This window comes from Ahaetulla prasina, chromosome 2, assembly GCF_028640845.1.
Source record: "Ahaetulla prasina isolate Xishuangbanna chromosome 2, ASM2864084v1, whole genome shotgun sequence".
Lineage (NCBI taxonomy): Eukaryota > Metazoa > Chordata > Lepidosauria > Squamata > Colubridae > Ahaetulla > Ahaetulla prasina.
The window spans coordinates 133,189,076-133,212,874 of record NC_080540.1 but is presented as its reverse complement, the minus strand read 5'-3'; the positions used below and the strand labels follow the sequence as shown (position 1 = coordinate 133,212,874).

The window sequence follows — 23,799 nt, the reverse complement described above, 5'->3', positions numbered from 1 at the left end:
GATGTGACTGGATGGATCTGATGAAATAATGAAGACATGAGAAGTTAAAACAAGTAAAGGTACCAGGTGAATGAAGTAAAACCAAGGATGGTTTGTAAGTACTGAAAGATATGGTTTAGTGAATGGTAAACTAGTTTTGGCTGTTTCCTTTTCTTGTTTCAAGCTTTTAATTTCTTTGGCTTACTCCTTCCAGGTGTAGTCCTGAAAGGAAACAGTATAATTGGTAGATATATAGTAGCTACATTTAGAAGAGCTCTGGGAAGCTGTATCCAAAGCTGCAAGAGCTTCAGGAGGCTATACACCCTTATGCTAATATCATGGCTTGTTTATTTTTAGCTCAGCATATTTGACTCTATTTTTTTTTATTTAGACACCATAATTCTTCCTTGGGACAGTTCACGTATCATGCAAAGTGATAACCAAATCAAGTTTAGCCCCATGGTTTTCAAACTGTGTGCCATGGCCTGTAATAAATTCATAAGGGTGCTGCAGAATATTTTAAGTGTTTATTGTGAAGCTGAGTTTGGAGTGATCTTTTGGCCTAGGCCAGGGGTCTTGGAAACTTGGCTCTTTTAATGCTTGTGGACTTCAACTCTGAGAGTTGAAGTCCACAAGTCTTAAAAGAGCCAAGTTTGCAGACCCCTGCCCTAGGGCACCATAAAAGATTACCGAGACTCTAAGGGTGTCACAAACCAAGAATGTTTGGGAACTTCTGGTTTAGTGTGATAGGAGAAAAAGTGAACCTCATCCCTATGTACAGCCCAATAGCAACTTTTAACCCGTATGGTGCTGAGCTCATGACTGATAATATGTTGGAGCAGGAGAGATTTCTATTAGCCCCTCATCATGGGCAGATCACTTTCTCTTATCTGTGGGGTTAACTGGCACCTCGGTCTCTGCTGGAAGGATGGGCCTATAAAGACGGCCTACCATAGGCAGCTAAATACTAGTTATGGGCTTTTAAAGACATTTGTGTAATCTTCCTAATGATCTGGTGGAAAGCTCTATTGAGCACCTATTTTAACCCATGAAAGTTGTTAGGTTTGCTCTTGAGTGGGCTTTTCCTGCTTACCATATCTTGGAAGTTAAATTAATATGCTAATATGAAGTGATTTATAGCACATTGGCAGAAGGGGAAAAAAAGAATATTACTGGATACCGACACTGCCTAAACTCAAGTTTGAAGCCCTTATTGCATTTACCACATATTGCCATCTGGTGGTACTTTTCCACCTATTGTGAATCATGCGCTGGAATAATCTATAACAGAGCACTGTGATGAATCAGCAGGACATTTTGCAGATAAAATCACTCATATTTGCTGAGAACTTACTCTGAATAGGTAACAGGGGTGACATTGGGTGATACTATAGTCTAATGAAGAGGACCAGGGGAGACATGATAGCAGTCTTCCAATATTTGAGGTGCTGCCACAGAAAGGAGGGGTTCAAGCTATTTTCCAAAACACCCAAAGGCCAGACAAGGAATAATGGATGGAAACTGATCAAGGAGAGATTCAACCTGGAAATAAGAATAAATTTTCTGACAGTGAGAGCAATCAACCAATGGAACAGCTTGCCTTCAGAAGCTGCAGGAGCTTCATCACTGGAAGCTTTCAAGAAGAGACTGAACTGCCATCTGTCAAAAATGGTGTTGGGGCTCCTGCTTGGGTGCGGGATTGGACTAAATGGCCTACAAGGTCCTTTCCAACTCTGTTAATCTGTTAAAAGCCTGTGGAGCTTAAGGAAGTGGACAGTATTTCTTGTGAGTCCACCTCTGCCACATGCGAGCTTTATTCCAAAGACACACCGGTATGCCCCTTGCTCAAGAAGGCATCCTTGAATCTGGTTGCATTAGATGACAAGTGCTCAGTCTTCACTGTTCCCTTTTTAGTAGAAGTGTTTTATGGAGCATGGTGGCTCACAAGATTAGGATGCTGGGCTGACGATCAGCAGGCTCACGTTTGAGACCTGGTGCTGCCGTGGAGCAGGGTGAGCTCCCACCACACGCTCCAGCTCCTGCTGACCCAGCAGTTCAAATGCAGGCAGCTGCAAGGAGATAAATGGGTACCACTTTGGTGGGCAACTTAATGGGGACATGAAAAGAGCCCCCAAATGAGCATCCCCTGGGCAACAGTGATGTCACCATTCAATCCTTTCAACCCGCAAGAGCTTCGGCACTCCTGACATGACGGTGGTAGTAGAAGAGGTATTGTGATGGCAGTTAAAAAGGAGAAAACAGATTGCCTGAGATCCATTTCAGGCAAGAGTCAGGCCTACATATGGGATGGAAACCAAACTGTCTATGCTCATGGATGATGTGGCAGGCTTGAAGTTACTTGCCTCTCAGAGGAAACATTGTTCCATAGGGCAGGTAGCAAGATGGAGATGGCACAACCTCTGGGTTCCTTAGATGATGCTGCCTCTTATTTGGGACTCAATGCATACACGCTCTGCCAAATTTTGTGGGGTAAGCAGAAAGAAACAATTGGAGACAGGTGATCCTAGCCTTGTTTCATGAAAGGGGATAACCAAGACCTTGAATTGCATCTGGAAGCCTATTAGAAACAAAGCAATAGTGTTGGGATCTACAGTAGATAGGACAATCAAGATAAAGTTTACTCCAAGTAGAATGGAGTAGCTATGGCTTCAGAAGCTCAATCGTTATGTTTCCAATTTTAGCTCGTATGGGGTTGTGCTACTAGAATAAAACTGTAGGCCAATTAATTTCTCCCAAGGGACCATATGAAAAACTGGGACTGTTGCAGAAGGCTGCCGCCACCACTCACTCTGCCTCCATCCTGCCCTTCTGTCACTCTGCCTCCATCCCCGCCTTCCTGTCACCATCCCACCGCCTGCCCTCAGTCACTGCCACCCTACCCCATTATCCCACCCCCTCCAATGATGCTCCATAACCCCTGCTGCCAACCTCCTGCCCACCATCACCAATGCCGCTGATGCTGTGAGCCAGACTGGGAAATAAAATGCCCAGGTCTGATGTAGGCTCATAATCTGGGAACAGAACTGACCTCATGGCTCCCACTAGTAAAGCAGGTAGAGGCTGCAGCCAGGAAGACTTTTGGCTAGTCTCAGCATATGTACCCATTACAGTTTTTCCTTGGAACCTTCTGGTTATTAATGGTTTTGTTGAGTTCAATTGGTAATAGAATGCAGCTGTCTGCTTATTAAAGAGTCAATCCCATTATTGCCACTAACCATGAGTTTCAGTCTTGCCTTATTTACAAAAGACAGCTGGGTGGCTTTGGGCCAGTTACTCCCCTCTTCAGCTCTGAAAAGGCAATGATGGAAAACACTTCCAAAACTACTAGCTGGAAAACTGCATGGACTGTTGTCAAGAATCAGTTCTCTCAAGGATATATTGTTACCGTGCACACACAAACAAATCAGTAGTGGTCAAAATGTACAGGCAGTTACAACCTGACTTACAACCAGTTGCTTAGTGTCTATTCAAAGTTATGATGGACCGCCCTGGGAGGTACCAATGTTCTGGTTCTGAAGTTTTCACACTCATACACACACACACAAACACACCACCATGTTCGTGTGACTGCATGTCAGACACCTGGCACCCAGCTAACATTTAGGGCTATTTGCAGACTCCTATTCTTACATGACTGCGTTTTATAATGGTTTTGCTGAAAACCATCATCTACTTCCAGTTTTTGGGAAAAAACTGGCTCACAGTGAACAATAAGTTCACTTTAAGATTGCAGTGTTTGCTTTATGACTGGAAAAATATCATAAAATCAGGTCAGTCATGTGGGTGACCTATTTTACAACCCTCATGACTTATGATATCTTAGGTAGGCTCCATTACAGTCATAAATCAAGGACCACCTGTGTCCATCCATCCAATGTAGGACTGAGTGAAATTCCAATAATAACAATGAGTCATTCGTAATCATCGGTGAATAGATGCCAGGTCTCTTGTTCAAACTTGTATTGGTTCTACACAGCACCGCAATATAATAGAATTATAGTAACAAGAGTAAAAATACCTGTTTAGTCAGGTATCCTATAGTTAATCTGCAGCGCTAGGGAGTAACCTCATTTGCCTTTATAAAGACAATCAACAGGTAAAACAGTCATGTTTCTATTCATCTTAAAATGCAGTTTGATGTTTCTGGAATCTGAACAGGTTTGCATGTGTTTTGTTACATCATTTAGAAGAGAGGCATATACATATCTGTGAGAAGTGTTACAAGTTTTGGATAGATACATTTTCTTAATTTTCTAACATCCTTCCCAGTACATGGGGTATGCTCTTCAACACCTGCGGTGAAACTTATTTTTCAAAGAACAAGAATGTATTATTTCCCCATCACATTTCACTTCTGTAATACAAGACACACTAACAGTACAATGTCTCATTTTTCATCCAAATACAGACGGGAGGTCGAACGACTAGCCTCATGGTGCGACCGAAACAATCTGGAACTGAGCACACTCAAAACCGTAGAAATGGTGGTAGACTTTAGGAGAAACCCTTTCATACTTCCACCTCTCACAATGCTAGACAACACAGTATCAACAGTAGAAACCTTCAAATTTCTAGGTTCTACCATATCACAAGACCTAAAGTGGACAACTAACATCAAAAACATCATCAAAAAAAGGACTGATGTTCTTTCTGTGCCAATTCAGAAAGCTCAAACTGCCCAAGGAGCTGCTGATCCAGTTCTACAGAGGAACTATTGAGTCTGTCATCTGCACCTCTATAACTGTCTGGTTTGGTTCTGCAACCCAACAAGACAGACACAGACTTCAGAGAATAATTGCTACCAACTTGCCTTCCATTGAGGACCTGTGTACTGCAGGAATCAAGAAGAGGGCCGTGAAAATATTTACAGATCCCTCACATCCTGAACATAAATTGTTTCAACTCCTACCCTCAAAACGAAGCTATAGAGCATTGCACACCAGAACAACTAGACACAAGAACAGTTTTTTCCCGAACGCCATCACTCTGCTAAACAAATAATTCCCTCAACACTGTCAAACTATTTACTAAATCTGCACTATTAATCTTCTCATCGTTCCCATCACCCATCTTCTTCCACTTATGACTGTATGACTGGAACTTTGTTGCTGGTATCCTTATGATTTATATTGATATTGATTGTTTCCTGATCGCTTATTGTACCCTATGACTATCATTAAGTGTTGTGTTGTACCTTGATGAAGGTATCTTTTTTTTATGTACACTGAGAGCATATGCACCAAGACAAATTCCTTGTGTGTCCAATCACACTTGGCCAATAAAATCCTATTCTATTCTATTCTATTCTATTCTATTCTATTCTATTCTATTCTATTCTATTCTATTCTATTCTATTCTACTCTACTCTACTCTACTCTACTCTACTCTACTCTACTCTACTCTACTCTACTCTACTCTACTCTACTCTATTCTATTCTATTCTATTCATGTAGCGTATTGTACCATATAACTGTCACTGAGTGTTGTGCCTTGTGATTCTTGATGAGTGTATCTTGTTTTTTTATGTACACTGAGAGCATATGTACCAAAGACAAATTCCTTGTATGTCCAATCACACTTGGCAAACAAAGAATTCTATTCTATTTATTCTACCGGTAGCTGAAAGTAAGAGTATTTTTCTGCACCGTTTAGCCTCCATCTAGTGATGTGCAGGATATTTGTGGAGGACCAGGGACACCCAACCTCTCACAGAAGCTTAGCTGGTGACTTTGGGTTGAGTACACACCTACTTCACAGGATTATTGTGGGGTTAAAGTAAAAGGCTGAAATCAATGCATCACAAGAATTCTCCAGATGTACCTTAAAATTTACTTTTAAGCAGCTCTACCACACAACATTGGAGGCACCTCAGCCCTGTCTTCCTTCCTCCAGTTAAAAGGTCTGTATGCCTGGCATGTATTCAGAGGTGGCAATATAGAAGAGTTTCGGACTTCAGTTCCCATCTACCCTAGACAGCATGGCCAATAACTAGGAACTGTGTGAGATGAGCGCCAGGATGGTGTAACAATTAGGAGGTAAATTACCACCAGCGAAATAAAAGGTGTGAGGTCACCTTCAACCAGGAAAGAATACTCAAGGATCGACTTGGGGTCAGTTATTCCATCTCAGCCCCAGGGAACTCTCCTGGTTGCTGTACTGGAGATAAAACGGGGAGAAATCCCAGGCGAAATCCCTTGAACTCTAGGAAGAAAGATGCCACAGAAGTCTAGTCTAACACCCAGCAAAAATACAACGCAGCACCTGGAGCAGACCGGGTTGCTAACCTCCGAGCTAGCGACACGCTTCTTTTCTCCATCCCCAACAACCGAACTGCAGCTCACCCAAAGCTTGGCTAAAGGAGAGTTTAGCAGACGTTTGAAACCCGGACTCCTTTCCATTCCACCCCATTCCTTCCTGTTAAACTCAATTCCAGCGGCCGAGTCTTGCCACCCGGCTGGGGCTGCGAGACGCGATCCGGCTGTTTTGCAATTCCTCCCCCTCGAAGGAGCCGCGCTTTCCTCGTTGGGGCATTCCGGAAACTCCCTTCCCACACCGGGAAACCCGCACTTCAGCAGGCGCTCGTCTCCCAGGCGCGCCCAAACGTTTAAATATCCGGGACGAGGGAAGAGCGCTTGCTTAAAGAGAGCCCTTCTTACCCAAAAACTGGAGCCGCAGAAAGTCTCCATAATCGCGCCGGGTTGAGCCGCTCAGCGACCCCTCTCTCTCTCTCCTTTCCCAGAACCGCTTGTCTCCGGACTCGCCCGGAATCCCTGATGCCACCGCTTTCCTTTCGTCACGGGAGGGCGGATGTTCGCTTCACGCGGGAAGGTGGGCGGGAATGGCTTTGGCCAGGCTGCGCCCGCGTTTGCCGCCACCGGGAAAACCTGAGGTCCTGTTTTGCATAGGCCACGATTTCCCGGTGTGGAGGGGCTGTGTGAGCTGTGCCCGGTCGGGGAGAGTTGGCCCCTCCTAGGTTCAGCGGGCCTTTTCCCGATCCCGGGTTTTCTCGGCCACCTTCTACGAAGACGCGCACATCGTCCCGGCTTTTCCTCTTGACTTCAAAGGGCGGCAGCCAGCGGCACCCCCGGGCTGGTTTTGCTTTGCCTGGCTGAGCGCCACAAGAGGAAGCGGGAGGAGTGTCTATGCGAGAGAGGCCTCTGCTGCTTACTTAAGGCTCCTTCGGGTCCCATTACTGTTGAAAAAAAATCCACATTTACCCACGCTTGGCTTGTAAATGGAATTATGTTGTTGTTTTTTTGCTTATACTATTTGTACTAATGCAATTTGCAATTCTAGACACATTACATTTCAAATGTGAAATGTTTCAAATTCAAAACATTACATTTTGCTTTTAATGTAATTTTATATACATTTTTGTTAAATGTATAAATAAACACAAAAAAAGAATAGAAAAGAATATAAGAAAAATATAAAAAAAAGACAACGCATGAGTATATAAAGAAATGACTTTCGATATCCCTCTAGGCAGTTATATATACAATTCTAATCGAACAGCTTTCTCTAATTTAATCCTAATCTTTCCATAACTTTCTAATCATCAAAACCACAAGTCACATACACAAAAATTATGTCAGGTTTCACTACAGTAAATGGTAAGTGAAAACTACCTCTTTTCACTATGTCCAAACAGTTGCACACTTGTGTTAACAATTCACCTGATTCCACCAAGTATAATGTGGGAAATGTCATGAAAAACAGTCTTTTCTTCCAAAGGTATGGAAACTTTTTGGAAATTACTCGTTTGCCCCAAAATGCTGGTCTCTTTTAAAACTTGTTTGGGTTTCTGAATCACTCTGTAATTCAACTAGTGCTCCCCCCCACCCCATGTAGTGGCAATATCAGTAGCATTCGCCTGGAATGGATCCAGGCTTCACTATCTATCTAGCAGGTCACAGAAGCAAACTTCTGTATCATTATGCAACTGCTTCAAATGATCCACATACACAAGGTTGTCATCTTTCAATTCAAGACTTAGTTGCTGCCAAAAAAGAAAAGTGGGCAAATCCTGAACACTGTTTGCATACAGCTTCCGCTTTCTAATAAATCCCATAATAATCTCTTTACATGATAAAAGGTTATACTTTATTCCCTTCAATTGCTTATCTAACAAATGTCTTAACACTAGTCCACAGGACACTCTTAATGGAAGTGATCTACTTTTTGATTACTATTGCGGGGCGGACCAAAGCAACAAGACACAAAGGCACTTCCCCTTTGATAACCAACAGACTTTTGCATGGAATAACGAGAATTTAAAAGTCTTCCTCATTTGCAAAGCTGGCAAAGCATGATCTTGAAGTGGATTCAATTTTATACAGTTGACTACTTTTATTACAACACTTAGAGACTCATGCAAGCGTCTTGTCAATTATTTTAAAATCAAATGTTGCTAGTGAACCATGCAGTGAACAAAAAACACTAATGGCACACAGCACCTTTCAAAAATAAATCCTCTATATCCACCTGTCATGGAAATAGCACCACCACAAGCCATAATGTTTTTGAGAGATTCTCGCTGAAATAACTCTTTACTATTTCAAAAATAGTTTCAGCTTTAGGATAATAATAACAACAACAGAGTTGGAAGGGACCTTGGAGGCCTTCTAGTCCAACCCCCTGCCCAGGCAGGAAAACCCTACATCATCTCAGACAGATGGTTATCCAACATTTTCTTAAAAATTTCCAGTGTTGGAGCATTCACAACTTCTGCAGGCAAGTCGTTCCACTTATTAATTGTTCTAACTGTCAGGAAATTTCTCCTTAGTTCTAAGTTGCTTCTTTCTTTGATCAGTTTCCACCCATTGCTTCTTGTTCTACCCTCAGGTGCTTTGGAGAACAGCCCGACTCCCTCTTCTCTGTGGCAACCCCTGAGATATTGGAACACAGCTATCATGTTTCACCAGTCCTTTTTTTAATTAAACTAGACATACCCAGTTCCTGCAACCGTTCTTCATATGTTTTAGCCTCCAGTCCCCTAATCATCTTCGTTGCTCTTCTCTGCACTCTTTCTAGAGTCTTAGCATCTTTTTTACATCGCGGCGACCAAAACTGAATGCAATATTCCAAGTGTGGCCTTACCAAGGCATTATAGAGTGATATTAACACTTCACGTGATCTTGATTCTATCCCTCTGTTTATGCAGCCCAGAACTGTGTTGGCTTTTTAAGCAGCTGCTGCACACTGCTGGCTCATATCTAAATGGTTGTCCACTAGGACTCCAAGATCCCTCTCACAGGTACTACTATTGAGCAAGGTACCTGTACATTTTGTTTTTTTGGCCTAAATGTAGAACCTGTTTTAAACTTTTGAGTGAAAAGCATTTCTTCTCTAAACTTAAAAGAGTTAGTAGAGTTTATTATTAACAAAACCATTACTAACAAAAGCCATCAACATGGTTGCATTATCTGGTAATTATGTTTCATCCATTTGCAGAGCAAACTATTTAACTGGGAGACTGTTTTTCAAAATTGACAGCCATTTCATCAATATATTTTCACCTTGTCTCCTTGGAATATCCTAAGGCCCAAATTGAAAATTACAGAATTTCCCAATATTTTCAAGCCCTGGAACCTGTTACTAAAAAAAAAACCAAACAACAACAACAACAAAAAAAACCAACAGCCCAAGTTCCCCTGATCCAGAGATTCTATCTTTCCCATCAAGTTTGGAAAAAAGACTGATTGGGTACAGCATTGTGTGGTCAGTACATAGTTCATTGTTCCTTCTGAACCCAGAATATTGGATTAATTGAATAAACCATGTTGAATTAATCCTTGGTAAAAGATCACAGTCCTTTGTTGCTGTGTTCACACAGTATGCCTAATCTGGTTACAGAATTAACTATGTTTTCAGTTTTCGCAATACATTGAACCAAGTAGCGAAATAGTGCAGGTTGTATAACATCCCAAGGTAAAATTTAGTTGAGTGGCTTTGGCTGTTGTTGTATGTCAGTCCCATAGTTTTGTAAATAATTGGAGGCATTAAATTCAGGGAAAATTGCAGACAGGATTCTATTGATGGGTTCATAGAATGTGCTAAGATAAAATAGGATTTACTAGTTTGAATTTAGCATGTAGTAAGAATTTAGTTGGTGTGTTGTAAATTATGGTTTATAAATTTTAGAATATTGAAGCCAGCTGCAGTTTGTGCAGTAAACCTTGGTTAAGCAATTGATGCCTTGACATGAACACAACCAAATTATTTGAACAGCTGGAATTTAACTGGGAAAGTTGATGAGGTTTTTTATTTGATATTCTTATGGAAAGACTGGAAAAATAGAGGTCTTTTACTTGAAGTAAAAGAATGACATTGTTGAACCATCTAAATTATCATAGGACTAATGCAAATTCCAACTAAGATAAAGTGTGCATTTTTGTACACAGTTATCTATTCCATTTCCTGTTGAAGCCATTGTCCTGTTAGTACCTATTTATTATGAAGTCAAATGTGAATATAGAAAGACAACAATGATACACATTCATTGAACAAATTCAAATGTAATGAATGGGGACAGTTTTCACCTAAAATGCTACTGTACTGTAACATGATATCTAGCAGCTCCCTTATGTTACTGGAGGAAATATGTAGATAATCCTAAAACATTTTTCATGTTTTCATTTTCATGACAAAGGATAATTTTATGTAAATGGAAATAAATTTATTCTTTTGATTTTAAGGATTGGCTGCAGGATGTGAAAATCTATTTTTGAAAAAGTCTCAGTGTTTTACTGTCAAAATAATAAATTGATGCAATATGTTCTTACATGTTCTAGATTTAATGATAAACATAAAAACTGAATTAATTTTATATTGTTAAATTATCTATAGTTATTATAGGCATCCTTTTTCTCTTAGCTTTTTCTTTTGTCACTTTTATTTTATTCATTATAATATATCTATAGTTTTTTCCTCCACTGCATAATTGCTATTCTTTCTTTTGTTTGTGATGTGGATTTTAGAAATTTCACCATTAAAAATAAAATAAAACAAATTAAATTTAATGTAATTGCAAAGCTAAATTTAATTTAAATTAAAATTAAAATTAAATTAAATTAAATTTAAAAAGTGGTTCACCTCTAACCAGAGTCCATATTCCATATTCATAATCTCCTGATAGGAATACCTGTTTTAATTTTGCATTTTCTAAATGACAAGCCACTTTTAAACATACGTCAACCTTTCGTCCTGTGTTTCCCATTTAGTGCAACATGACTTCACTATGGGGGCTGCAGGGGAAGGGGAAAAGAGTGAAAATGACTTCCAATATAAGATTCACCAGATTGCAATAATTTTGGTTTCTTGGCCTTTTGATTAAGATCAAGAAGGTGTAATACTTTTATATTTAGAGAAAGGCAACTCTAGACTCAGGTCATGTTAAACTATGTGACATAATAGATAAAATCAATGTTTTTCCCCCCACAGTGTAAAAGACTTGTAATTAATAGTACGTGCATTTTAAAATTGTCACATCATGCTTTGTATATTTCTGGCTTGAGAGTGGTTTAAAAACCAAAATATTTGGTTTTTTATTGATTGCAGACCAAAATATTTTCTCTATAAGGAAAACATATGAACCCAACTAATAAGAGGCATTAGCTCCAGGACAGGTTTCTGGAACATGTCTAGACTGTATCTTCAGAGATACTACATAAGATTATAGCTTTGGAGATATTCTTCATCTCTAAAGATATTTAAAGACATTTCATTAGAAAAATTACTCATTTATAGATTCAGCAGGAAAATTCCAATGAAATCAGTTCAAGAGTTCAAGAACATAAAAAATATCAAAGGAAAATTGCAAATAGGATTGTATATATGCGGTCACTTTGCCCTCTCAAATTACCCTAGTATTTATCTTCTATTTCTGCCACTGAAATTTGTATATAGGTCCCGTTGTATAATTTGATGACTAGATTAGGGACCTAACATTGGAGAGATTTAATACACATTTTTGTCCATGAAGTTGTGTGTACCTAAATGGAAAATACACTAAATTCATTGTGAAAAAACATGGGCAAGTTCCTGCTGGGATAAATTCCAAAACAAAAGTCTATGTAAAATATCAGACTGGAATTACCCGAAGAATCATGTTTTTATTAAAAATTAAAAATCCTTGCCCTAATTTTCAGAACTAGATTAAAACTAAAAATTCCTTGAGTTTACTACTACAGTAACTTTATGGGCCCAATTCTGTAAAGGACATGGAAGGTGGTTGCCAAAGTCTTCTCCCAGCCTGCTGGCTAGGGAATTCTGGGAGTTGAAGTCTTTCAGGCTTAAAGTTGCCAAGGTTGGGGACCCATGGTCTAGAGCCCTTGGATTTTCTAGTAGCCTCCCATTCAAATGCTTAATTCAGTGACCCCCAATGTATTTCAGGATGGGCCAAGGTCAGCTAGGTGGTGCCACCTGCTGTAAATCAGGACTAATTAAAATGAGAAATACCATTTGAGACTACCGGTACATATAGTTTTGAAACAATTGCATAAAACTTGCATCTAGCAAGCTAGAAACCAATGTAGCATTTTACAGAAATTAATTTCACTCTTCTGAAAAACTGTCACTGTTCTGAAAAACTAAACATGTTACTTGAGAAAAAGCCATTAAAAACTAATGTCAGGCCCAAAGAACCAAGAACAACATGTGGAGTTACTTCTCAATAGTTTTTTTTTAAATTGTTATCTTACAAACAGAATCTTGCCAGACGAAAGCAACTATCTGGATAACAATTAGATATACTTTGTGAATTGCTAGGGTGGTTGCACCTTTTTTCTCCCTGCCTACCAGATTTTCCAAGCTCCACTGTGTTTTTGCCCTCTGAGAAGCAGCCCCATACACCTGTGACTGGGCTATATTCCACCACATATATCATTTTCATAACAAGTCAGTTCTGCATGCTGCATCTATGACATACAGATCTCCAGAAGCCTTTTTAAAAATATTTTTATCTGTCTTTATTATTTCTGGTCACCTCGTGGTGAGTTAGATGGCAAATAAATTTAACAAATTAAATAATAAAATGAAATAAAATAATAATAATAAATTAAAATAAAATAAAATAATAAATAAAATACATAATAAAACAAAATAAAATAAAATAAAATAAAATAAATCTCAAGGAGATGAAGATACCTAATGCTTCTTCCTCTGCCTCCTATTTTTCCACAGCAACAACCCAAGTGTGGTCTTACCAAGGCACATTAATTAAGCAGCCTAGAACTGTGTTGGCTTTTTTTGGTTGCTGCAACCCACTGCTGGCTGATATTTAGGTGACTCCAAGATCCCTCTCACAGTAACCACTATTGAGCCAGGTACCACCTACTATACCTGTGCGTTTGTTTTTGCTTGCCTAAATGTAGAGCCTTATTTTTTTCACCATTGAATTTTATTTTGGTAGATAGTGCCCAATGTTCAAGTCTGTCAAGATCCTTCTGTATCTTAAACTTATCTTCTGGAGTATTGGCTAGTCCTTCGGGAGATAGGGCGGTATACAAATATGAATAAAATAAATAAATAAATAAATAAATAAATAAATAAATAAATAGTCCTGTCAGCTTAGTGTCATCTTCCAATTTAATGAGTTTCCCATCTATCCCCTCATCCGAATCATTGATGAAGATGTTGTACTGGGCCTAAAACAGAGCCCTGGGTTGCCCTACAACCAACTATGTATTCCCTGAGAGAGCTGTAGTTCAAAAGTGATTCCATCTTTCAGCACTTGCTTTGAATGTCCATGCCCAGAAAACACCTCGTGATACACATTGCATACTTAAGTTTTTTGAGGTAAAGGTGAAACAGAGTTATCTTGATGTAAATGTTTGCTAAAACTACTGTTTGGACAGCTCCGTGTGGCTGTTTTATTATTAACCTTAAAAATAGAGATGTATCTTATATAGCCAATCAATCTGAGTGTAATTTTTACCTTGGATGCTTTGCTTCAAGAAGGGTAAAAAAAGTTTGTTTAAAGAATAATCAAACTTTCTTTGGTTTCATGGTCTCCTCAGTCGTCCCCCCCCAAAGAATACCAGGGGCTGATGTATATTTCTTTTCATATAATATCTCACAAAAACAGCTTTCTCTGTTTTGTGCCTTCTACCGCAAAAGTTCTAAGTTCTAGTTCAAATCCCAAGCCAGTCTGGCTATCAGACTTTGCACTACTTGTAAATGTAGTAAATGGGAACAGAAATAGGAAGTAAATTTGCTGCAGAAATAGGAAGCTGAAATGAAGGTAGTAGGTCAAACTTAATGTTTTTGGTAGTCCAAGCAATTTCTATCCATTGTCTTAGAGAAGTGTGGTGATTTTGTAGCTGGTGAATGTTAAACTCTGAACAACATTCACAAGTGTTCATACAGTATTATGTCTTTTGGAGGCCTCTCCAGAAGTTATGGACCATAGTACCCACTTCTAACCGGTGTTACCACTGATTCGCTTCACGCAAGTGCATTGAATTGCTCAACAGTTGAGGCAATGCAATCCGCTCTGCCATCCTTTCAGCTGGGCTAAAAACGAAGGAATAAAGCTAGGTATAGAGCAGGGGCGGGTGGGAGAGCCTAGATGATGGTCAGAGCAAACCAGCTTGCTGTCACATCAACATCTCCGCTACCGGCTCTCCCGAACTGGGGAGAACCGGTAGCAACCGACCACTGCCATTATCCCTTGCCAATGAACAGGTAAAATTGACAGAAGTCCCAAATGTGTGGAGAGCATATCTCCCTCTGCATGTTGTTATCAGAGTTTGTACTATGAGGTATCAGATCTAGTCCGTATTCTGTTCCTCAAAATTTAGTAAAGAATTTGTTTGTATTAATGGCTTCACCATTGCAACTAGATTGCATATTCTGTTCCAGATGCCAGCTGTCAGGAAAATGTCCATTGTGCACTACCCAAAGTTGCCTTCATTGCGAAGGGTGTGTAAATTTGATTAATAATTAAACAAAATAAAAGGCAGTTGAATGGAGTATCTGTTCTACTGTGAGTGTCATCTGTGCTGGTGAGCAGTTTCTAGCTGCTCAGGTCGATCTTTTATTTTTTTTTCTCCTGCTAGGTTAATGAGGCCAGGTGGTTGAGACTGAAGCATATTTCCCCAGGTGACTTCAGTAAGAGGAAACTTCAGGAGCTGACTTCAGTGCAGCTATAGCTGGGAGAACATCTCTTCTCTTAAACTACTACCTTTGCAGGTGGCTGCTAAAAGTATGCAGTAAAGGAGTCAGTGAACTTTCATGGGATATTCAAGAGGGCCTTGTGTTGGCCATGTGTCTTGCCTCTTGGACAGAAGTCCCTCAGTGAATCAGGGTCATGTTCTGGCATCCAGGAGAGTTGCAAAAACACCAAGGCACAGCAGGAAAGCAATGTGACACTCAAAGTCTGTAGAGATTCTCAGTCATCCAGGTCATGGTTGTCCCAAAAGTGTTTTTTCAGGACTTCCCTGTTTTTTCTTTGAAGACTTTTAGCTGTACAGTTTGGGGTGAGTACCCTTTGAATGGTGTGGGAGTAGGAATGGATTTTCAGAGACCCTGGAGACACAGATAAACCTCCAAGTGCTTCAGTGACCCTCTAAAAGGATGCAAATGACCAGCTGTCTGCAAAGAATATAAATCCTTCCATTCCCCACTATCCTGTCAAAGCTGAAGCAGCTTCTTGGATGAGAAACAAAACTTCTTCAAAGATAAAACAAGGATGTCCAGTTGCCTCCTAAAAAAGCACCTTTGGGACAATGTGGCACTCCTGTTGGGTTGGTCAACAGGAGAAGAAGCACGATCAGACTCTTGGCTAAAAATGTTCCAGAATTCTCCACAGCCATTTAAAGAACAAGGCAGGTGCTCCATATATCTATCCAAGAAAGAGAAGATTCCAATAGAAGTTAACATAGTTGTTGCATACTTTTGCTTATATATACAGTGCATGCATTGAAGAACACAAGAACTCATTCAAAAAAGAGGAACCAACTTCTTCCCTGGTCCAACACTTTAAAGTCACAGGACATGATATTGACTTTAAAAAGACCAGAACTATCGCCAAAACTGAACACTTTAACAACAGAATAATCAGAGAAGCCATTGAGATAGAAAAACGCCCACACAGCATGAACAAACGAGATGACACCTCCCGCCTACCAGCCATTTGGAAACCCGCCCTTATTGACAAATGAGTCCCTAACACGAGGAATGACACCAGACCCACACTCACAAGATCCACACAGGATGTCACCACCGCACATCCACCCAGAAAGCAGACCCAAACCCACACTGATCATGAAGCACGACCAAGGACCAGAAGCCAGACCGCAGCTGCAACATTAGCCATTTCAAACCCCTCCAATCCATACATGCAGCAGACTGACACCCACTATGAAGATGTAGCACGACCACAAAGCCAAACAACAGCTATGCAGCTCACCAGCTCAAATCCACCTGCAGCACAGACTAGACTGAGCACAACCAAGCCCCCACCAACACAGGACACACCCCAGCCAATCAGAGCACAGAAAACCCCATCCAATCAGAGCACAGCCAAGCTCCCACCCAATCAGTTCAAACCCCACTAGCAGTTAAAAGGAAGAAACAGCTGCGATCACACATTGCTCCCAGAAGCACGGTTGAAGCCTGAAGATGACGAATGAGACTTCACGAAACGTCGCCAAGACACTTCCAATTTTACACGGAGAAAACCCAACAACCAAAGACCTATATACAAACACCCGTGAAAACCTCAGAAAACAAATATATATATATATATATATATATATATATATATATATATATATATATATATATATATATACAATCATATATATATATAGCTGCGATCACACATTGCTCCCAGAAGCACGAAGCTGAAGCCTGAAGATGACGAATGAGACTTCATCGAAATGTCGCCAAGACACTTCCAATTTTACACGAGAGAAAACCCAAACAACCAAAGACCTACATATATATATATATATATATATATATATATATATATATATATATATATATATATATATATATATATATATATATATATATATATATATCTTTTATAATGTGTTGATTTTCTTATGTTGATGTTTGTGTATACTGTTGTGACAAAATGAAATATAAAAAAGAAAAGAAAATATATGTTGCTCAAGGCTGAACTGTGGAGACCTTGGTGCTCTCTCAGCTTTGTGATTGACTTGCAGAAGTTTCATTACCCATCTAGGTAAATCATCACATACTGAAATGCCTGCAAGCAAACTGCCAAGTTTAGAAAGCACCAAGGATTCTAAAGAGAAAGTTGCGTGAAATATTTCTATGCTGATTTGTATATATGGGTGTAAATTTAATAAAAAGGATAAAAAGGATTAACAAAGTTTTTTATTTAGATACTTAATATTTGTGTGCCATTCTTCATGATAAATTGAAACAAAGTACAAACTACACAAAGTAAAATAAGTAACCGAATTAGCCATAATAGAGAATAAAAGTAATAGATGGGGACAGACAGAGGTCAATATTTAAAGGTCCATCTGGTGGGGAAAGTGTGTAGTTTAGAATGCCAGAGACAAAAATGAATGAAATGAAATAAAGAAACTAAAAAAAGGGAGAGATGCAATAGATCTGAATGAGGCTGGCCTGATTTTTTGGACTTGAGTTGTAGAACATAAGCAAAAAACAAAACAAAACCCCAAAGAGTTATAAATTCTAGGAAAGAAAGAAGGGCTAAAATGTAGGTTGAATAATATGTACTTGTGTCACCTGTTTTCTTTTGGGCAGACATGATGGTAGTGCAATGAACTGATGTTCCCCACAGAATCAGTACTTTTGGGACCTTAACACTATAAATATGCAGAAAAACAGAGATACGGTTGGCCATGATATACAGGAGGTGTTTGCAGTTGAAAGATAAGATAACCTCACCTGGATTCTGTAAAGTGCAACAGGGGAATTCAGGACAGCTTTCAAGGTAACCTTGCACTCTACACATAAAATGAAGTTTTAGTAGTTCTGGTGTAATTCCTGATGTAGCCTACCGTGAAGGGCTGACAATGGTAATTAAACAAAGGTAAGAAGTCCAAAAATAAAGGTATAATTAATAACCAATCAATATGGTTTAAGGCTGTACAAGGCAATCAAATTATCACTTATTGAATGGTTTGAGTTAATATTTTGCAGTCTAACCCAGAGACCTGAGCTAGTGGTTTCAAGGCTAAGGTAGAAATCTTGGTAATATAGATAAATAGAGCGATTAAGCAACAGTGATTAGTTGCATTAAATTGGCAGAAAGTAGCAAGGCAAGTGCACAAAATAAGCTTTCAAAGAAGGAAATGGATGTTGTTCAGTTCATAAAGAAAATTCAAGAAAAGAATGTATACAGGGAGGCGATTACCGTATATACTCGAGTATAAGCCGAGTTTTTCAGCACGTTTTTTGTGCTGAAAAACGTCCCCTCGGCTTATACTCGAGTATATACGGCTTATACTCGAGTTTTTTTTTTTCTTCTTTTTTTCACATTATACCGGATGGTGCAAACTTGGCGGGCTTTTGCATTAGCGCGGGGAAGCCCTGCCGGTGCAGTGAGAGGGCGGGGCGGGGGAGCCGCCAGCCTTCTCGGCTGAGGGAGGGAGGCTTTCCCTGACCGGTAGCTGCCTCATTTCCCTCCCTCGGCTTATACTCGAGTCCCCAGTTTACCCCAGTTTTTTGGGGTAAAATTGGGGACCTCGGCTTATACTCGGATCGGCTTATATTCGAGTATATACGGTACTTAGTTTCTAGATCAGGGGTCTCCAACCTTGGCAGCTTTAAGACTTGCGGACTTCAACTCCCAGCTTTGCTGGCTGAGGAATTCTGGGAGCTGAAGTCCGCAAATCTTAAAGTTGTCAAGATTGGAGATCCCTATTGTAGATCATTTTGGAAAGGGGAAAAATGTTTACCTGTCCTTGGCTGTTGGTTTGGTTTGAATGCAATCTGAAGTAGCTTCTGTGGGATTGTAGAAGTGAGAAAGAGAGAAGAGGTGCTCATTTGAACAAGAATATCTTCTCTTCTGGATAAAAGTAAGAGAGAGAAAGAGCCTAAAGGAAGCAAGGATCCTAGTTTTTCTCTAAATAAGAAGAAATGAGACAGAGAACGAGGAGAGGTGTTGGTTGACACAGTCTTCTCTGTATGAAAAAGGGAGATTTCTATGTTGAAGGCAGTGTTGAAATCCATTTTTTTTACTACCAGTTCTGTGGGCCTGGCAGGGGAAGGATATTGCAAAATCTCCATTCCCACCCCACTCTGGGGCCAGCCAGAGGTGGTATTTGCCAGTTCTCCGAACTACTCAACCTTTCTGCTATCGGTTCTCAGAATTGCTCAAAATTTCCACTACCAGTTCTCCAGAACCTGCTGAATAGCACCCCTGGTTGAAGGCCATTTTTATATCTTCCTTGGGAAATTTAGCAAATAAGAAAACCAAAACCAAGTTTTTACTTCAGAAGTTTGGGAATCATTTGTAAGTTGTTATACAGAAAAAAGAAAAGGGAACAGTATATTTTTCTTTCTTTTTCCTAGGCTGAGAAGAGAAACACAAAGATTTTTAGCACAATTAGTGCCCACCAGTGAAAGGCAAGTCCAGTAAATTATTACTCTAAGGCGAAAGGCTTTACTTCATGAGAACCTGATAAGCCTTTAATACTGGTATGATAAGTATCTCAAGATGACTCTTTCTCTTTGGCATTCAGTGCTGAAAAAACGGAAGTATGGAACAAAGGATGTGTCTGTGTACACATGTACATACAATATAATAATTCCCCTTGTTGCTGGGACACTGACATCCTGCTGTACGATTCAATACCCCCACCTATGACCACGTGCACAGTGAGCTGAAGTGCAGTAGAGAAAAATCAGGCTGTTTAGTTCCAGCCAATAAATATTTTTCTCTAAAAAGGCTCTGGTAACTGTTTCTACTTAGCTAAGAATATGATTGATTGGAGACTTGATTGGCAAGATCAGTTTCTAATATTTCTAATTCTTACTTTACACTAATGAAATAAAAGATTTTTAAGGATGAGAAAGATTAAAGCAGGGATGTCCAACCTTGGTAACTTTAAGACCAATGAAATTCAGCTCCCGGAATTCCCAGCCAACTATGGGGCTCAGGCTGTAAGAAGCCTGTTATTAAAACACAGCTGCCTGCAATTACTGCAGGTTCTAGTCCCACCAGGCCCAAGGTTGACTCAGCCTTCCATCCTTTATAAGGTAGGTAAAATGAGGACCCAGATTGTTGGGGGGGCAATAAGTTGACTTTGTAAATATACAAATAGAATGAGACTATTGCCTTACACACTGTAAGCCGCCCTGAGTCTTCGGAGAAGGGCGGGATATAAATGTAAATAATTAAAAAAAAAAGTTGGACACGCTGGATTAAAGCATAAGGAAAGATTTGAGTGGAAAGCTTTAATCGTGGGGAAAATGAATAGTTCATTCATTGTCTGTTTTGATTAATTTTTTTCCCCGTGGTGTAACAAAGATTGCCAAGACAGTTGATAGTGCTAGGTAGGATTTTTTTTAGGCTTCTTCCCTTTTTTTAGCCAAAAAGATGTCACAGATTTATGTAAGACAGATTCTGTTACTATGTTACTAACAATAAGGAAGAGCTGTTTGTACAGTCTTAGTCATATCCTCCTTATTGCTGTCAGAAGTTTGCTGTGCAAAAAAACACAGAGAAGAAAAAAATGTGAATTCTCAGGACATTTCTTTTTGTGTGCTCGGCAGATGCAAGAGATGACCAGACTGAGCCCAAAGGAGAGGGTCAAGTACTTTGTCAGTTTGAAGACTTTCATGCCCAAATGGTAACTATGTCTAGCCCCCACCCCCAATTCTGTTGATTCTTATCTGTTGCCAATTTGCCTTGACCTTTAGTTCAGATTCTTGTTTAGAGATGGCATGAAATAAACTTGTACTTACATGAACAGCCCGATTCCTGAGTTCTTGTGCCAGCACAGAGGAGTACTGCTTTTCCCTATAGGGCTGAGCTGCTTGTTGCAAACAATTTGTAGCTGTGATGATGCGCAGGAAAATCCTTGGGAGACAGGACAAAAGAGATTTGCCTAGGGCAGGGGTCGGCAGCCTTAAACATTCAAAGAACTATTTGGACTCATTTTCCAAAGAAAAGAAAACACCGGGAACCACAAAACTCTTCCCGTGCCTGACTATTTCCTGAGCGGCCACAAAACTATCATATGTAGTTGAATTAAATGTTCTTCTGAAACTTTTATTTTCTTGGATTTATTCATGGTTAGCCTACCGGGAGTCGAAAAGCTCAATAAATCGCGTGCCAGCACATGTCACACATTGGTGGTTGTGACTCATATTTTGAGTGACAGGGAGTTGCAGCACATGCGGCTTCAGAACCGTGGGTTGCTGACCCCTGGCCTAGGGAACAATCAGATAAAAGTATAGCCTGCAGCTGGCTAATGAGTGGGGGCAAGATGCTCAGAAGAGACCCTCCCTAGTTTTTCAGGCTCTACAGGGGATGGAGTGTGTGTGTGTGTGTGAGGGGGGAGAAAATTGTCCTTTTAGATTTGGAAGATTCTGTTAGTGTAGCCTTACATTAAAGGAGAATTAGATAATTTGGTCTGTCTACCCTATCTGGTAAGGCTGACAGTAGCCTCAAAGCAGTGAAAAGAGTGGCTGTCCAAACCCTGTGTTATTTAGGATTACTGATTAGTCATCTGACCGGGGTGGGCTGCTGGGGGTTCACAGGGGTTTGGGAGAACCTCTAGCTAAGATTCTGTGCAGTTCGGAGAACTCTCAAATCCCACTGGCTGGCCTCACCCACACCACCCTGCCCCTCCCAGGAGTCCCATTTTCGATGCAGGTAAGTGCAGGGCACGGACGGAGGTTGGGGACAGTGAAAAACGGATCTACCGGAAGTTTGGGAAGTTTGGGAAGAGGGCCTCTGGAGCCTGGGGAAGCCATTTTCGCCCTCCCGGAGGCTCAAGGAAAGTCTCTGGAGCCCGGGGAGGGCAAAAATGCCCCTCCGTCACCGTGGTGCAGGAGGCTGACTAGTCAGTACCCATCCAGCAACCGGGCAGAGAACCCCTTGCTAAAATTTTTGAAGCCCACCCCTGCATCTGACAATTCCATAAGATGGTAGTTGCATGTTACGTTCTGGTGAAAGTTTGATAATACTTTCACCACTCAAGATAATGGAGCCATTTTATGAATGAGCATGATTTAAAATGGAAGAGCAGGAACAAAACCCAAATGTTCACACAAAAGCACTGGGCTGCCTGGAGATTCAAGAATGAATGAGAATGACAGTTCAGTGAGCGTCAGCTTAAAAAAAGCCATTTTTGAACACATACGTTTGGCAATGGACTTATTTAACCTGTGTGAAGGCTGTATCTGTGCTTGACGGTTGGAAATAATGGCCTTATTGTGCTGAGCAATTTTAGAGGTGGTCTTCAGTAATGCAAGCCCTGGAAGAAGTAAACCTAACTTTCAGGCAGAAATGGTGACTGTTGTTTTATGCAAGCATTTGACATCTGATGTATGAAAAAATTGGAGGGCTCAGATAACGATTGAACTGCCAAACCTCGTAGAGTCTTAAAAATGTTCCAAGCATAGGAACACGTTCCAGTGTGCATCTTTGGTTTCCAAAAGCCTACCTCCATTTACGCTTCCTATCAAAGGCACCCGTAAATAATATTTTTTAAAAAACCCTCACTAATTGCACTAGGGCTCTGGCGGTTGCTTCCAATGAGACTTAAGCTTACGGGACCGTCTGCTGCCACCGACTGCCTCCCACCGACCCGTGCGCTCTCACAGAGAGGGACTCCTTGGGGTGCTGTCCGCCAGGCAGTGCCGACTGGCGACCCCCAGGGGAAGGGCCTTCTCTGTGGGGGCTCCCACCCTCTGGAACGAACTTCCCCCAGGATTCCGTCAACTTCCCAACCTTCGAACCTTTCGCCGCGAGCTTAAGATACATCTATTTATTTGCGCAGGACTGGGCTAGGATGTTAATTTTAATTTAGCTTTTAATGGGGTTTTTGTATTTTAATTATAATTTTAAATTTGGCCTTATTTAATAAGTTTTTTAATTAGTGTTTTATTTTGTATTTATATCTGTGTTTTTGTGTTTTTAATAGGCTGTAAACCGCCCTGAGTCCCTTGGGAGATAGGGCGGTATAGAAATGTGATTAAATAAATAAATAAATAAATAAATAAAGCACCATCTGCAGAGAGAGAACCTGACCAAATCCTTGAATAAGGAAGTGCCAGACTCCCTGTCACTTGATAGATTAATTGCTTTCTTTTTGCAACTGTCGTGAGAGGTTAATTAAACTCACAGCAAGTATAGCATACCTTGGGTCTGTAGTGGTTCTTGCTTCTGGGAAAGGAGAATACTTGGATGAAGGCACAATTGTAAGCCAACAGAGCAGATCACTTCTGCATGTTTGAAAGGCTTCCTTCATTTCATCTGTGAAAGGCATCTCCGTTACACCAACCTAGAAGGGGCAGGTTTGATTTCTGTTTGCCCAGCTGCCTGGCCAGAATTGATTTCATTAGCAGCCTAATACAGGAAGTCTTCCACTTACAACCATTCATTTAGTGACCAAAGTTACAGCTTCACTGAAAAAAGTGACTTACGATTGTCTTTCACACTTAACAACCATTGCAGCATCCACATGGTCATGTGATCGCAATTTGGATGCTTGACAACCGACTCACATTTATGACGATTGCAGTGTCCCGGAGGTCACGTGATCCCCTTTTGCGACCTTCTGACAAGCAAAGTCAACGGGGAAGCCAGATTCACTTAACAACCATGTTACTAACTTA

The 23,799-nt window shown here is 40.4% G+C and overlaps 1 protein-coding gene across 6 annotated transcripts in view; it reads right to left on the bottom strand.

Moving 5' to 3' along the window:
• Positions 1 to 23,465, bottom strand: part of ABCC3 (ATP binding cassette subfamily C member 3) — a 104,298-nt gene extending 80,833 nt beyond the window's left edge. For 4 of the 6 annotated variants that reach the window (XR_009153073.1, XR_009153074.1, XR_009153075.1 and 1 more), the window contains exons 1-2: positions 23,323 to 23,465; positions 20,920 to 21,034 (exon numbers count right to left, since the gene is read on the bottom strand). Coding sequence is in view for 3 of the 6 variants with exons in the window: in XM_058165737.1 (XP_058021720.1) it covers positions 20,920 to 21,034; positions 23,323 to 23,450 (243 nt within the window). In the remaining 3 variants the exon portion in view is untranslated. Of the gene's footprint in view, positions 1 to 6,341; positions 6,456 to 6,656; positions 7,106 to 20,919; positions 21,035 to 23,322 lie in introns of those variants that run through there. The other 2 variants (XM_058165739.1, XM_058165738.1) reach the window with 2 other exon arrangements.
• Positions 23,466 to 23,799: the final 334 nt, after the last annotated feature.